General features: G+C 44.4%; 1 protein-coding gene across 4 annotated transcripts in view; it reads left to right on the top strand.

Moving 5' to 3' along the window:
* Positions 1–15,903, top strand: part of LOC149127809 (uncharacterized) — a 35,683-nt gene that overhangs the window by 14,781 nt on the left and 4,999 nt on the right. For all 4 annotated transcript variants that reach the window (XR_016229036.1, XM_089325699.1, XM_089325700.1 and 1 more), the window contains 2 exons: positions 5,189–5,237; positions 13,863–13,968. Coding sequence is in view for 3 of the 4 variants with exons in the window: in XM_089325699.1 (XP_089181825.1) it covers positions 5,189–5,237; positions 13,863–13,968 (155 nt within the window). In the remaining variant the exon portion in view is untranslated. The remainder of the gene's footprint in view (positions 1–5,188; positions 5,238–13,862; positions 13,969–15,903) is intronic.

Raw genomic sequence — 15,903 nt, 5'->3', positions numbered from 1 at the left:
AGCTGGTAAAGCCGCTGCCTGCAGTGCTGGCATCCCATATGGGTGCCGGTTTGTGTCCTGACTGCTCCACTTCCTATAAACTCTTGGCTATGGCCTGGGAAGGCAGTAGAGAATGGCCCAAGTCCTTGGGCCCTCGCACTCGCATGGGAGGCCTGGAGGAAGCTCCCAGCTCTTAGATTCAGATGGGCGCAGCTCTGGCCATTTCGGCCATCTAGGGAGTGAACCAGTGGATGGAAGACCTCACTCTCTCTCTGCCTCCGCTTCTCTGTAACTCTGTCTTTCAATAAAATAAATCTTTTTTTAAAAAGAAAAGAAAATGGAGTAGAGATAAATTTATTTTGGTGCCAAAAATTGAAACCTATGCCCAGTTTTTTCATACTACACATTTTCCATGAACTTTTTGAAGACACTTTGAATTAGTTTGGGATGGATGAGAAGAGATACAGATTCAGATACAATGATGTGTAAAAATAATATAGCTGTAGGCCGGCGCCGCGGCTCACTAGGCTAATCCTCCGCCTAGCGGTGCCGGCACACCTGGTTCCAGTCCCGGTCGGGGCGCCGGATTCTGTCCCGGTTGCCCCTCTTCCAGGCCAGCCCTCTGCTGTGGCCAGGGAGTGCAGTGGAGGATGGCCCAGGTGCTTGGGCCCTGCACCCCATGGGAGACCAGGAAAAGCACCTGGCTCCTGGCTCCTGCCATCGGATCAGCGCGGTGCACCGGCCACAGTGTGCCGGCCGCGGCGGCCATTGGAGGGTGAACCAATGGCAAAGGAAGACCTTTCTCTCTCTCTCTCTCTCTCTCACTGTCCACTCTGCCTGTCAAAAAAATAAATAAATAAATAAAATAAAATAATATAGCTGTTATCTTATGGAGAGACCATGGCGTCATAGACTGGCGTATGTCAATGGAGATAACATAGATTTAAGAAATGTATAAGGGGTAAAATTGGTTAATTAGGTGATGGATTAGAAATAGGGTGCATGGGAAAAGGAAATATCAAGGGTAATTCTAAATTTCTTCCTTACTCAACTAATGGATGAGACACGGGCCAGCACAAGAAGTGCTAAACTTTGATGGAAGAAGAGGAATCACCAGCGTGATTGAGCTATATCATATTTGAATAGCTTTTGCAACAAGTTGTTAAGTCACCTATTTCAGAATCATACTTGAAATAGAGACAATATATTTCAGCTATGTTTAGGTAACAGTGAAGGCATGGGTATAGATGATGGTTCTACATACAAAGTGTAAAGTGATAGGAGCTGGCATTATGGCACAGTGGTTTGAGCTTGAGACAATGGCACATTATGGCACAGTGCTTGAGACAATGGCATCTCATATCAGAGTGCCAGTATAAGTTCCAGCTGCTGTACTTCTGCTTCAGCTGCCTGCTAATGTGCCAGGCAAAGCAGTAAAAAATGGCCCAAGTACTTGAGGCCCTATCACCCATTTGGGAGAGCCAAATGGTGTTTCAGACTCCTGGCTTCAACCTGGCCCAGCCCTGGCCTAACCATTTGAACAGTGAACCAGCAGATAGAAGATCACTTTCTCTCTCCAAATCTCTCTGTTGTTCTGCCTTTCAAATAAAAAAATAGGGCCGGCGCCGCGGCTCACTAGGCTAATCCTCCGCCTAGCGGCGCCGGCACTCCGGGTTCTAGTCCCGGTCGGGGCGCCGGATTCTGTCCCGGTTGCCCCTCTTCCAGGCCAGCCCTCTGCTGTGGCCTGGGAGTGCAGTGGAGGATGGCCCAGGTGCTTGGGCCCTGCACCCCATGGGAGACCAGGAAAAAGCACCTGGCTCCTGGCTCCTGCCATCGGATCGGTGCGGTGCGCCGGCCGCAGCGCGCCGGCCGCGGCGGCCATTGGAGGGTGAACCAACGTCAAAGGAAGACCTTTCTCTCTGTCTCTCTCTCTCACTGTCCACTCTGCCTGTCAAAAAAATAAATAAATAAAATAAAATAAAATAAAATAATAAATCTTTTACAAAATGGGAAGTGACAGTATAATAGAATCTTGAACATTTTAGGGGCTTCAACATTAAATAGCAAGTAAAGAAAGAAAAGGGTTCAAAGTATGCAGCCAGAATGAATGAATGGAAAACAGTATTATATCTTACTAGCTGGGGAAGAAAGTGTTTTAAGAAGGAGTTAAACAGTGCTGAGAACTGAAGTAAAATAAGGAATAAAATTATCACTTAGATTTAGCAACAGGAAGTTTTCTGTTTGTTTTTGTTTGTAAAGATTTATTTATTTGTTTGAAAGGCAGAGTTACCAAGAGGCAGAGGCAGAGAGAGAAGGATGTCTTCCATCTGCAGGTTCACTTCACAGACGTCCACAATGGCCAGAGCTGGGCCAATCCAGGAGCTTCTTCCAGGTCTCCCACATGGGTGCAGGGGTCCAAGGACTTGGGCCATCTTCTACTGCTTTCCCAGGTCATAGCAGAGAGCTGGATCCGAGTGGAGCAGCCAGGACTAGAACTGGTGCCCACATGGGATACTGGCACAGCAGGCTTCAGCTTTACCTGCTATGCCACATGGGTGATCTTCATGAGAACTGGTTCAGTACAATGATAGTGGCAAAACTCCAGACTAGAGTGATTTGAGGAGTGAGTTACAGTTGATTGGAATATTTCTTTGGAGTTTGGCCTTAAATGAGAGGGGAGAGAGTCTGCTAACTGGTTCATGGTGTAGTATTGAGAAAAGGGTTCTTATTTTTTGGGTATGTTCAAAAAGCAGTGGAAGAATCCATGAAGATGAGGTAAAGAGAAAGAGGAGTAATCAACAACGTGCTCTTCCAGAGAAGAGTAAAGACGGAAGCATATAAGGAAACACTGCCCTGAGATAGGAGGAAGGGACTGTACTTTTACTTTCAACAGGTAGAAACATTGTTGGATTAGTTGTATACATATGGTAAATTTGAATGTTTGTTGACACAAAAAGTGGTATTCGTATGTATGTATACAGGTATATGCAATCCATGTATTTTCTCTGTAAATGGTTATATTATCTACATAATTTGTTTAAAGATTTATTTTATTTATTTGAAAGGGAGAGAGAGAGAGAGAGAGAGAATCTTCCATCCTCTGGTTCACTCCCCATGTGGCTGCATTGGTGGGGGCTGGGTCAGGAGTCTGGAACTACATGTAGGTGCAGGGGCCCAAGGACCTGAGCCATCTTCCAACTGCTTTTCTAGGTGTGTTAACAGGGAGCTGGATCAGAAGTGGAGGAGCCTGGACTTGAACCAGTTCTCTGCTATGGGATGCTGGTTTTGCAGCCTGAGTCTTAACCCACTGCTGAACCCTCATCTACTTAATTTTAAAGAGGAAATAGAGGAGCTGACATTGTGGTATAGAAGGCTAAGCCTCCACCTGCGGCCCCTGCATCTCATATGGGTGCCAGTTTGTATTCCAGCTGATCCTCTTCTGATCCAGCTCTCTGCTTATGGCCTGAGAAAGCAGTTGGAAGATAGCCCAAGTATTGGGGGCCCTGCACCCATGTGGGAGACCTGGAAGAAGCTCTTGGCTTCTGGTTTTGGATTGGCCCAGCCCCCATCATTTTGGCTGTTTGGGGAGTGAACCAGCAGATGGAAGCCCTTTCTCTCCGTCTTTCCCTCTGTCTGTCACTCTACCTCTCAAATAAATAAATGAAATTTGTAAGAAATAAAATAAAACGCTAAGCCACTTTTTTTAAAAAAAAAGAAATAAAAAATTAAGACTTGCATTTATAGTAGTAAGTCAAAATAATTTTTAAAAAAATAGAAAAATGAGCTGACCAGACAAAGATGGACAAAGATGGAATTTCAGCATGGAAACTTTAGAAGTATGAACTCTCCAACTCTACACCCTACCCTTGACTTACTGAGCCAGAAACTGGGGGTGGCGCCAGGCGTGAGACCACTGCTCTAAACAGTGTTCCAGCTTTCTTTTTTTTTTTTTTTAACTGTGATTCACACAATGATGTTTTGCATCACAGTTAGTACGCAGGTGCACATGAAACAAATCGGAAAGTTTATGAAAATATCCTATCCAGTGCAATCTTATATTTTCTGTTCCCTTGAATTTCCCTTTGAAGAAAATGCTAGGGTGAAAATCCTAAAGGGTGTTGGAGAGCCGATGAGATTTGGACATGGACTGTAGGTTGGATGATCACATTGCAAATGTGAAATATCTAGATTTTGGAAATCTGCTATGACTGTGCACGTGAATGCCCTCTTAGGGAAGCCATAGTGAAGTACTTCAGTTAGGAGTGCTTACCTTGCACAGGCAGAGGAAGCAAAAGAGACGGTGAAGGCAACTGATGAACCTGGGTACAGGGGAGACAGTTTGAAATCATGTCAAATAAAGTACCTGAAGAATATTGGTTCAGACACACTAATCTGATACTGCCCTCCACAAAGGGGTCTTTGAAAACTGCAAGGCGTATTTTAAAGTCAGGAACTAGTACTGGATTCTACTAAAGTATCTCTAATACCCCATGCAGTGCCTCAGCTGTGGAGGGTGCTCAGTGCTTGTTCACTGACTGCTGATGTTAATATAGGTTTTTCTTGCCACTGTTGTTTTCAGTTGTTAGTCTAGTCACTGTTGTTGCATTTGCTTCCTTTTCACTTCTAGAAGATCCGCACCTTAATCTGTTTTACCCTGTGCCCAAGGTCACTGGAGAGTGTTATGGGGTGGGAAGAAGGTAGGCTGTGGATTTGAACCGATGGGGTTTTCCTGCAGGCTCCTCTCCTCCCTGGCTGCCTGTTGCTCTGTGCCCATGCAGAGCTGTCACATGGCCCCCCTCTACTTCATAGGATTGTTAAGCTGTGTGATCCTGGGCCAGGCGCAGATGGAATGGGTGTGAGGAGTCTCATCCATGTTGGTATCCGTCCCCTTGGCTCAGCTCTGCGGAGAGTCAGTCTTCCCTGACAGATCCGGGTGCAGGGGCTAGCGTGACAGCAGGATTAGAAGTTTTCCATGATCTTGAGGGACCGAGGTGGTCACTTTATATGTATTGGCGATATAATTTGACTCGTATGTTTACAGGGTCTGGGTTCTGCTTCTTCGTCATCACTTCAGTTCCATTGCATGCGCGCTATTAGTACAGCTACTGAGCAGTGTAATTTGGGAAGACAATACTTGGAAAGAGTCAGGTTATGGTATTTTCTCTGGTTGCTTTAAATATTTCCTAACTTTTATTTTTTCCTGTTTCAGTGCAGTATATTCAAAGAACACTTTAAGAAGAACACATCCCATGAAAGAAGTAAGTTCTCACTTTAGCCTTTAATGTGGTTTTTCTCACAGTTGACAATAAAAGTAACCTTTGGTGAGGACCTTAGAGTTTTCTGTATTTCACGTGATAAGCTCTGTTTTATGGTAGTAAAAAAAAAAAGTTTATTCCTTTTCTTCTCACTTTTTCCACTGTTAGAAAAGAACCTTTGTTAACATTTTAGAAACATTTCTTTTTTTCCAAGCCTAGATTTGTTTCATTTAGATAATTAGCACTGTGTAAAAATTGTACAGCTTTCTGAATTTTGCCACTCCTCCCAGCCATTTCTCCGTGTTACTGACAATGGCTTGTGATTTCATGAGGTTCCATGTTGTCTACGTTAGTTTTATTTTTCTTCAGGAGAGTCTTAGAATACCTGCACGTAATGGCAGGTACGTTTCTTTAATGCTCTTGATAGCTAATTCCAAATTATTTTCCAACGGCCTGTCGCGTGGCATTGGAATTTCACATGAAGTCCAGGTGGTCAGGCAGTTGCGAGTGCGTTTGTTCTCTGTTCTGCCTCTGGCATCCTCCGGAACCCCAGCCTCCGGAGCCTTACCCGTATATTGAACTGTACACAGGCTCTCCTTCAGCCAGGACTGTCCGCCTCTGTGCTCCCAGAGCTGTGCACATCCAGGTGGCAGGCATGTTTCTGGGGAGACAGCCCACCGTTCTCTTTAGGGATCTAGGCAAGCTATGGCCTGGGGGCCCAAACCAGCCTACTACCTCTTTGTACACAAGCCTGGGAACAAGGATGATTTTTAAATAGCCAAAATAAACAAAAAAGGATATGTTGTGTGTCATGAAGATGATGTGAAATGCAGAGGTCTGCATCTCTGAGTAGAGTTGTGTTGGAAGCCGGCCCTGTATAGGATTGTATAGGATTCCGTTAGCTATTTGAGGTCTCCTGTGTTTCTATATGAATTTTAGCATTTTTTTTTTGTATCTGAGAAGAATGTCCTTGGCATTTTGGTTGGTATTGCATTGAATCTGTAAACTGCTTTTGCTAGTGTGGACAATTTGATGACACTGATTCTTCCAATCCATGAACATGCAAGATTTTTCCTCAATTTTTTTTTCTTTTTTGTGGCTTCTGTTTCTTTAATGTTTTGTAATTTTCATTGTAGAGATCTTTGCCATCCTTTGTTAAATTTATTCCAAGGTATTTGATTTTTTTTTGATTGATCTTAGAAGTTCTTTCTTAGCCATGGCATTGTCTATGTAGACAAAGGCTATTGATTTTTGTGTGTTGATTTTATATCCTGCCACTTTACCAAACTCTTCTATCATTTCCAGTAGTTTCTTAGTGGAGTCTTCCAGATCCCCTATATATAGAATCATGTCATCTGTAAACAGGGATAGTTTAACTTCCCCCTTTTTAATTTGTATCCCTTTGATTTCTTTTTCTTCCCTAATGACTGTGGCTGAAACTTCCAGGGTGACATTGAATAGCAATAATGAGGGTGGGTATCCTTGTCTGGTTCTGGATCTCTGTGGGAATGCTTCCAACTTTCCCCCATTCACTATGAAGCTGGTCTTGGGTTTTTCATACATTGCCTTGAGGAATATTTCTTCTGTATACAATTTGCTTAGAGTTTTCATCATGAAAGGGTGTTAAACTTTATCAGATGCTCTCTATGTATCTATGGAGATAATCATATGGTTTTGGTTCTTCAATTTGTTAATGTGCTGTATCACATTGATTCGTGAATGTTGAACCATCCCACTTGGTCTAAGTGAATGATCTTTCTGATGTTGGATTTGATTGGATAATATTTTGTTGAGGATTTTTGCATCTATATTCATCAGAGAAACGGGTCTGTAGTTCTCTTTCTCTGTTGTATCTTTTCCAGGTTTAGGATTTAAGGTGATGCTGGCTTCGTAGAAAGAATTTAGGAGGATTCTGTCCCTTTTAATTGTTTTTGAATAGCTTCAGAAGAATTGGAGTTAGTACTTCTTTAAATGTCTGGTAGAATTCAGCAGTGATGCCATTGGGTTCTGGGCTTTTCTTGCTGGGAGACTTATTATTAATTCAATTTCTGTCTTGGTTATTGTTTTGTTTAGGTTTTCTATGTATTCATGGCTCAATATAGGTAAGTTGTATGTGTCCAAGAATCTATCCATTCCTGTAGGTTTCCCATTTTGTTGGCATACAGCTATTTGTAATAGTTTCTGATGATTGTTTTTATTTCTGTGGTATCTATTCCATATCCTTTTTCATATCAATTTCATTGATTTAGGTTTCCTTTTTTTTGTTGTTGTCGGTTAGTTGGGCCAATGTGAGTTTTATTTTTTCAAAAAGCCAGCTTCTCTTTTCTCTGATCTTTTGAATTTTTTGGTTTCAATTTTTTTGTTATCTAATTTTAATTATTTCTTTTCTTGTACTGTTTTTGAGTTTGGTTTGTTATTGTTTTTCTACCTCATTGAAATACATTGATAGCTCATTTATTTGGTATCTTTCCAATTCTTGATATAGGCACCAATTGCTATATACATTCCTCTTAACACTGCTTTTGCCATATCCCATAAGTTTTGCTATGTTGTATTTTCATCTTTATTCGTTTCCAGAAATTTTTAAATTTCTTTTCTGATTTCTTCAGTGACCCACTGTTCATTCAGGAGCATATTGTTCAGTCTCCATGTGTTGCATATGTTCTAGAGATTCCTGAGTTGCTGATTTCCAGCTTCATTCCATTGTAGTCAGAGAAGATGCATGATATGATTTTGATTTTTTTATTTGCTTTGACTTGCTTTATGGCCTAGCATGTGGTCTACCCTAGAGAAGGTTCCATGCACTGGTGAGAAGAATGTGCATTCTGCATTTGTAGGATGAAAAGTTCTGTAGTTATCTGTTTGGTCCATTTGGTCTATAGTGTTAACTCTACTGTTTGCTTGCAGATATTCTGTTTGCTTGATCTGTCCATTGCTGAAAGTAGGATTTTTTTAAAAAAGATTTATTTATTTATTTATTCAAAAGAGTTACACAGAGAGAGTAGAGGCAGAGAGAGAGAGAGAAAGTGAGAGAGGGCTCTTCCATCTGATAGTCCACTCCCCAATTGGCCACAATGGCTGGAGCTGCATTGATCCGGAGCCAGGAGCTAACTCCAGGTCTCCCACGCGGGAGTAGGGCCCCAAAGACTTGGACAATCTTCTCCTGCTTTCCCAGGCCATAGCAGAGAGCTGGATTGGAAGTGGTGCAGCCAGGTCTTGAACTAGTGCCCATATGGGATGCCAGCGCTTCAGACCAGGGTGTTAACCCATTGCGCCACAGGGCTGCCCTTAAAGTGGGATATTCAAGTCCCCGCTACTACAGTGTTTGAGTCTATGTCTCTCTCTAGATTCATTAACATTTCTTTGAAATAGTGGGTGACCTGCAATTAGGTGCATAAACATTTATAATAGCCTCATCTTCCTGTTGAGTTGAACCCTTAATCATTACATAGTGCCTTCTTTGTCTCTTTTAACAGTTTTTGTGTGAACATCTATTTTGTCTGATATTAGGATGATTATACCAGCTCTTTCTTTGGTTTCTGATATCATGTAATATCTTTTTTTTATCCTTTGACTTTCAGTCTGCATGTGTCTTTGTTGGTGAGATGTGTTTCTTGTAGGCAGCAGATAGATGGGTTTTGTTTTTTAATCCATTCAGCCAGTCTGTGCCTTTTTACTAGAGAGTTGAGGCCATTTACATTCAAGTTGACTATTGATAAGTAATGACTTGGCCCTGCCATTTCCCCATAAACATTCCTATTGTTTACTTTGGATTTCCTTTGTACTTTTACTGGGAGATTGTCCGCCCTCATCTTCTTTCATAGTGATGACCATGTTTCTGTGTGTAGTGCATCCTTAAGTACCTTTTGTAATGCTGGACGAGTACTGGCAAACTCACTGTTGTGGAAGGTCTTTATTTCACCTTCATTTGTAAATGAGAGCTTTGCAGAGTACAGTATTCCAGGTTGACAGTTTTTTTCTCTTAGGACTTGGAATGTATCTCATTTCTGATGAGAATTCAGCTGTGAGTCTAATTGGAGAGCCTCTGAAAGTAACCAGGCATTTCTCTCATGCACATTTTAGAATCTTTTATGCTTTACTGTGGAGAGTTTGACTACAACGTTTTGTGGCGAAGATCTTTTCTGATCGTGTCTATTAGGAGTTCTAAGTGCTTCCTTTTTGGACATCCCTTTCTTTATGTAATTATTTCACTAAAATGGCCTGCTCATCCATTCCATCTTTCCACCCTTTCAGGAACTCCTAAGACCTGTATGTTGGGTCATTTGTTAGTATCCCATAAATTCCAATGGTGTTTTTCAGTTTTCCAATTTCTCCCCCCCCCTTTTTTTTTGTCCATAAAATTTTCAAAGGTTTGTTTTCTAACTTGGATATTCTCTCTTCTGCCTTACCAAGTCTGTTCTTATGGCTATCCATAGTACTTTTATTGGTTCTACTGAATCCTTCATTTCTAATAATTCCTTTTCACTTCTCTGTAAAATTTCAGTTTCATGGGAAAAAGTCTCTTTCATGCCATGTACAGGTTTCTTTAGTTAATGAATTTGCTTCTGATTACTTCTAGGTAATCCTGTGATTAGTTTTTTAATTCCATTTCTGGTGTTTTGTCAGTCTCTTCATCTTCACATTCTGGTATTGAAATGTTGTGTTCTTTTGGGGGTGTCACGTTGTCCTTATCCTTGTTTCTTGAATTTCTGCATTTATTATTAGGTATTTGTGGTGATAGTTGTTGGGTTTTTTTTGTTTGTTTTGGCCCTGTGATGGTTTTTATCTTTGAACTTTGCCTCTGCTGTTTCAGTAATAACCCGAGTGTGTGCTAGGAGTGATCAGGGAGCTCTGTTCAGTGCTCCGGGGTGAGGGATGTGTCCAAGGTGACACCCAAGATAGGTGTGGTAAATTTTTTTTTTATCAGAGGGGAAGTTTGTTCAGCTATGTTGGTATATTCTCATGCTCCCTTCCTCTCTAAGGAGACCAGCGCCTGGGCAATAGTCCCAGTGGGTACAACTCTCATCCATGCTGCCACGAGAACAACTCAAAGTATCCCTGCAGTCCTCGGGGTGGACATGGATCCTGTAGCAGTGACCCTCACCAGGGAATCAGGGACCTCCAGCATGTGGAGCCGCCACAGTGACTGCCCAGAGACCCAGCCACACCCTGCGCCCTCCGATGCAGCCAGTGTTTTCACAGTCATAGCACACGAGGCTCCCACAGTCACGGGCACCCAGCCCCCTGTCAGTTATCCCACCCAGACTCGGGAATTTCCTCTCGGCAGGTAGCTGGGCACATGGACCCCAGTGGGCCCAGCTGTCATGTGTGTCCAAAATGCTGCCTGCCCTCTCAGCTCGTTACAGGACAGGGCACTGGTGCCGGCGGGTCAGGGAGAAACAGAAACCCTGTTCACTGTCCCCCCTCCAGGCTCCAATCCAGACTCATACCAGACTCTTCCCACAGCCTTCTTGCCAGTGGCTTGGCCTGCAGCAGTTTGGTGTCTCCTCACTCCAAAGCTGGTGCTGAGGCTCTTGGTCGCTGGGGTCCTGAGTTGTGTGCATCCACACCCTCCACGTAGATGCACAGTGTCCCTCTAATGGTTTCTTCTGCCTTTTTCTCCCTAACTGTGCCCTGAGGTTGCAGCCTCTCACCTTTATTTTTCTTAACCATCTTCATCTAGACTAGAGCAGTAAGCTGCCTTCCTATTCTGCCCTCTTGAAAACACTATCAGCATTAATGTTGTATAACTGTATGACAATCCATCTCCAGAATTTTCTCATCTACCCTAACTGAAACCCTGTACCACAATTCCCCCTTCTCCCTTTGTCCCAGCCCTTGGCAACTCCCATTCTACTTTCTTTCTCTATGAATTGGACTGCTTTAACACCTGTTATAAGAGGTATCATAGAATATTTGCCCTTTTGTAGCCAGTTTATTTAATGTAATGTCTTTAAGGTTTATCCCTCCTGTAACATATGTCAGCATTTCCTTTTTATAGCTGAATAATATTCCATCCTATGTATGTACCACATTTATCCATTTGTCTGTTGATGGATGTTGGTTTGCTTCCACCTGTTGACTGTTGTGAATAATGCTGTAATTTACATGGTTGCACAATTTCTCTCTTCTGGAACCTGCTTTCACTTCTTTAGGAACATAGCCAGAAGTGGAGTGGCTGGTTGATACAGGAGTGCTGTGTTTGTATTCAGAACATGCTGTGCTGTCTTGTGCAGCGACTGCAGCATTTCAAATTCCCACCAGCAGTGCACAGGGTCCCAACTGCTGCTCATCCTCACCTACACTTACTTTGTTTTTTATACTAAGAGATACAACATAATAGCTTAATGTGGTTTTGATTTGCGCTTCCTAAATGACTAGTAGTTATTAGGCATCTTCTTAATGTTCCTATTGGTCAGTGAACATCCTTTTTGAATAACTGTCTATTCAAACTCTGCCTGTTTTTCAATTGGGTTTTATTAAGTTGTAAACATTCAGTTGAATGGTTCCACTTGGAGATTTGGGATTTGTCTGTTGTGTTGTTGTTATTCACAGCAGCAGGGTAAATAACTCCTTTCCTGGTGAAGAGAGTAGAGAGTCCATTGCTAGTTTCACTCTTGTGAACAGTAACGGTGCCTGTGCCAGCCCTGGGGCTCAGGCACTGTCAGCTTCCTGGGAGTCAGAGGCTGCAGGCTCACTGCTGTCCCCCTGGGCCAAGTGCTCCCTGCCACGGGGGCGGGGACTGGCGCTCTGCCTGTGACTCCGCTAAGCACCTGCGTCTCCGCTGCTGTCCGAGTCACTGTCACTGCACCACAGGCTCATCGTCCTCGTCAGAGTCGGCATCGTCCTCTAGATCGGCATTGCAGCCAGATCATCTGCTTGTCCCAGGAGGCCTGGACCCTCCTGCTTGCCACTGCCACTCTTGTCACTCGCCTCGTTCCTGTCACCCCTCTCCTGTTCACTCTCGCTGCCCGAGCATGCGTCTTCACTGCCACTGCCCTTCTCACCCTCATCTGTCAGGGAGCAGAGAGGTGCGAGTCACAGTTCCCGTCCCGCTCCTGGGGCCCCAGCGCTGGCCTGACCTGCCTGACCTGAGCCCCCAGCCTCGTTCTCTTCTGCCTCCATCTCTCGTCTTTCCCCTCCTCGGGTTCCTGGTTTTCCGCCTGGGCTTTGCATGCCTGCTGGAAGCAGCAGAACTGGAGGGGGCGGGGGAAGGCAAGTGCTGTATTAGGCTCTGTCCTTCCCCTCACCTACCATTCTCCCCTGGCCAGCAGAGCCTTGCTACCTGGGCTTCCAGCTCAGGTAGACACACCCCGTGTTTGAGGACCACAGGCAGGGCCTTGGAGCCTGACTGCACCCCAGCCTTGCAGCACTTCCCGAGGCAGACCCTGGAGTGGGCGTGAGATGGGGGCGTGGAGGAATGTTGCCCTCCTCAGTGAGGACACAAGTCAGACGAGGTTCCCTTTCCATGTGTGGCCCAGCGCAGAGCAGAATAAACACGTATTGTAGAAGGGAGACTATCTCAAGGGATTGGGGGAGCGGTGGGGGAAAATGGTCAGTTTGCTCTTGCCCCTTGCGATGTCTGTCTGTCTACATATATGCACACATACACACATATCTTCAGAAGGTAGTGGGAAACAAAAGATTAACTTGGTACAAAAAATTGAAATATGTACATAATTTTTAAAAAGATTTTATTTATTTGAAAGTCAGGGTTACACAGAGGAGAGGCACAGAGAGAGGTCTTCCATCTGGTGGTTCACTCCTCAGATGGCTGTGACGGACAGAGCTGCACCGATCTGAAGCCAGGAGCCAGGAGCTTCTTCTGGGTCTCTCACACAGGTGCAGGGGCCCAAGGACTTGGGCCATCTTCCAGTGCTTTCCCAGGCCATAGCACAGAGCTGGTCGAAAGTGGAGCAGCCGGGTCTTGAACCGGCACCCATAAGGGATGCCGGCACGTCAGGCCAGGACATTAACCCGCTGCGCAACAGTGCTGGCCCCTGTACATATTTTATAAAATGTTTCCTGTGAGCTTTCTGAATATTCTGCTTATGCATAGATTTTTTTTTTGCTCCAAAATAAACATTTTAATCCTCCCCCCAAAAAAATAACTTATGCAATTGACAGTTCATTATTTAAGCAGCTGTATGTCTGGAAAATTTTGCTTGCATTTGCACTGGTGTGCTAAAATTTGAGCCTGAAGAAATAGTAGCTTGAGTCTTACCAGGACTCCCTCCCCCTGCAGCACTTCTGGCCACCTCACTGCCCTGCCAAGTTCATTACCACCATAAGCCCAGCCTAGTGCACCGAGGTCTCCTGTACTCCCCTTTCCTGGGCAGCCAGAGCATCCTCCCTCCTCCAAGCATCTCCTTTCTATGCCTTTCTACCAGGACCAGTTCTTTGGTCATTTTCTTCATTCGAGGTGACTTTTTATGCCATTCAAAGGCTCTAGCAACCCAGAGTGAAAGAGAGGAAGGGGAGTGATATGGAAAAGCATTTGGGAGTGGCCTGTAGGACTGATTTTGGTTTTGTTAACCATTTAAACACAGACAGTGTAGTACTCCAGTATCAGGGAATGGACACTGCCCACATAGACCACTGAAGTTGTACATTTTTGGTCTTGTATAGATCCTCCCCTACACAGCACTGCTATATATGCTGATGAAGAAGAACTCTCCCAACACTGTGGGTCATCTGTCCCTTCAACTCCTCCAGGAAAAGCAACGAAAGAAAGGTAGGGTTACGTCAAGCCATTGTTGGTTCACGCTCTGAGATTTCTGGGAAGTTCTTCAAGTTAGAAGCTAATAAAACCCAAGTTTTGACATTTATTTTGAGAGTGTGAACATTAAAAACTAATTTCTCTATAATTGGCCTTACCTATAATAATTTTTGTAATTAACATAATTGACACTTGAATGACCCAGAATACCTGCCTGTAGTGGTCTCGTTTGTTTCCTTCTGCTGTAGTAATAGGAATACTTCTCCCCCTTCTAGTAATAGAATGGTTTTAGCTGGACACATGGCTGTCAGAATTCTAAACATACTGTCTCCGTGCTGTTGCAGCTGAGATGTGTGTGTGTGATTAGATTCTAGCTAAAATGGAGTCTAACTTCTGAAAGTCTCTTTGTGGGGAGGATTGTGCTCTTCTGTTTTCCATCCTTCTTCCTCCTAGTTAGAATGGGATGTGGTGGTGAAGACCGAGCAACCATGTTGGGCCGTGAGGCAGTGTACTGAGAGAGCAATGGATACAAGGCACCTGGGTCTCCTGATAACGGGACTACTACACCAGCCCTAAATTATTCTGGAGTTTGGCCAAGAAGGAAAGACAAGTGTCTTATCCGAGCCATTTTGGGAATATATTTTTTACAATGTGCAGCCATCCTAATTCTCTCTCGTAAACTTGGTAAAGAGAGTTTTATCCTTATCCTAAGAGCAGTTGGAGGGTTTTAAGTAGGGGATGACATGGTAGGATCTACATTTAAAAATTACCAGTCTGAGCCATCGCCGTGGCTCACTAAGGTAATCCTCCACCTTGTGGCACTGGCAAACCTGATTCTAGTCCCGGTCACTTCACCGGGTTCTGTCCCAGTTGCCCCTCTTCCAGGCCAGCTCTCTGCTGTGGCCAGGGAGTGCAGTGGAGGATGGCCCAGGTGTTTGGGCCCTGCACCCCATGGGACACCAGGAAAAGCACCTGGCTCCTGGCTCCTGCCATCGGATCAGCACGGTGCACTGGCCGCAGCGCGCTGGCCGCGGCGGCCATTGGAGGATGAACCAACGGCAAAGGAAGACCTTTCTCTCTGTCTCTCTCACTGTCCACTCTACCTGTCAAAAAAAAAAAAAAAAGAAAATGGGTAGTCCTGTTCTCTAATTACGTGTTCTAATCTCCATTCCCTGTCTTTCTCTGCCCCCTGGTGGATACAGTGCCAAATAGCAAGTTCCACAGAAGCTCACTAGAAAAAAGCCAAGAGGCAGGCTAGGGAGGCGCTCTCTCATCCAGGGACCCCCATAGTCTTTACCTCTAATCTTCATGGTATTCTGTAGGACAAATAAGTGTATTTTCAGCTAAATAGCAAACAAGCGATTCCAAAATATGGAACTAATATACAAAGGGTCTTTATGTCTACCACCATACTGCCCTGAAACGTGGCTACCTTGTTTAAAAACCTCATGAAAAATATGTTTTATGAAACAAAATGAATTTCAATTTTCTTGCACCAAAATAACTTCATCCTTTAATTCAGTTTTCTTCTCACTTTTTGGAGCCGACTCGTATGCATCATTGCACTCCCCAGGGAACCGTCTGTGCCCACTCACTCACTTTTTCCCAAGCACCCAAGAGTCATGGAGCACTCTCCTTCTGTGGTTTGTAGCATAAAAGCAGTAGGTGCCCCCTTAATCATGAGAATGATGACGTAACTGAAGGACTCGTCCCCAGGTGTCCTCCCGGGTTCTGAAGTCACCTGTTCCCCAGGATCTCTGGGGTTCCCCAGGGCCTTACAGGCATCGCTCCAAGGATCTGCTGGGCTTCTGACCCACTGCCTCCACTCCTGTGTTTCCAGCCACTTCCAGCACCCCTGCCTCACCTGACCCTGAAGTCCAGCCTGCCTTCTTTGCTACCCCCAACCTCAAGACACGCTGACACCAGGAGGCTGGTGAGCTTGTGGTGGAG

Source organism: Oryctolagus cuniculus, chromosome 2 (genome assembly GCF_051225735.1).
Source record: "Oryctolagus cuniculus isolate XC-2025 breed Fujian yellow rabbit chromosome 2, ASM5122573v1, whole genome shotgun sequence".
Lineage (NCBI taxonomy): Eukaryota > Metazoa > Chordata > Mammalia > Lagomorpha > Leporidae > Oryctolagus > Oryctolagus cuniculus.
The sequence above is the reverse complement of the archived record's forward strand: the minus strand, read 5'-3'. Positions and strand labels throughout refer to the sequence as shown.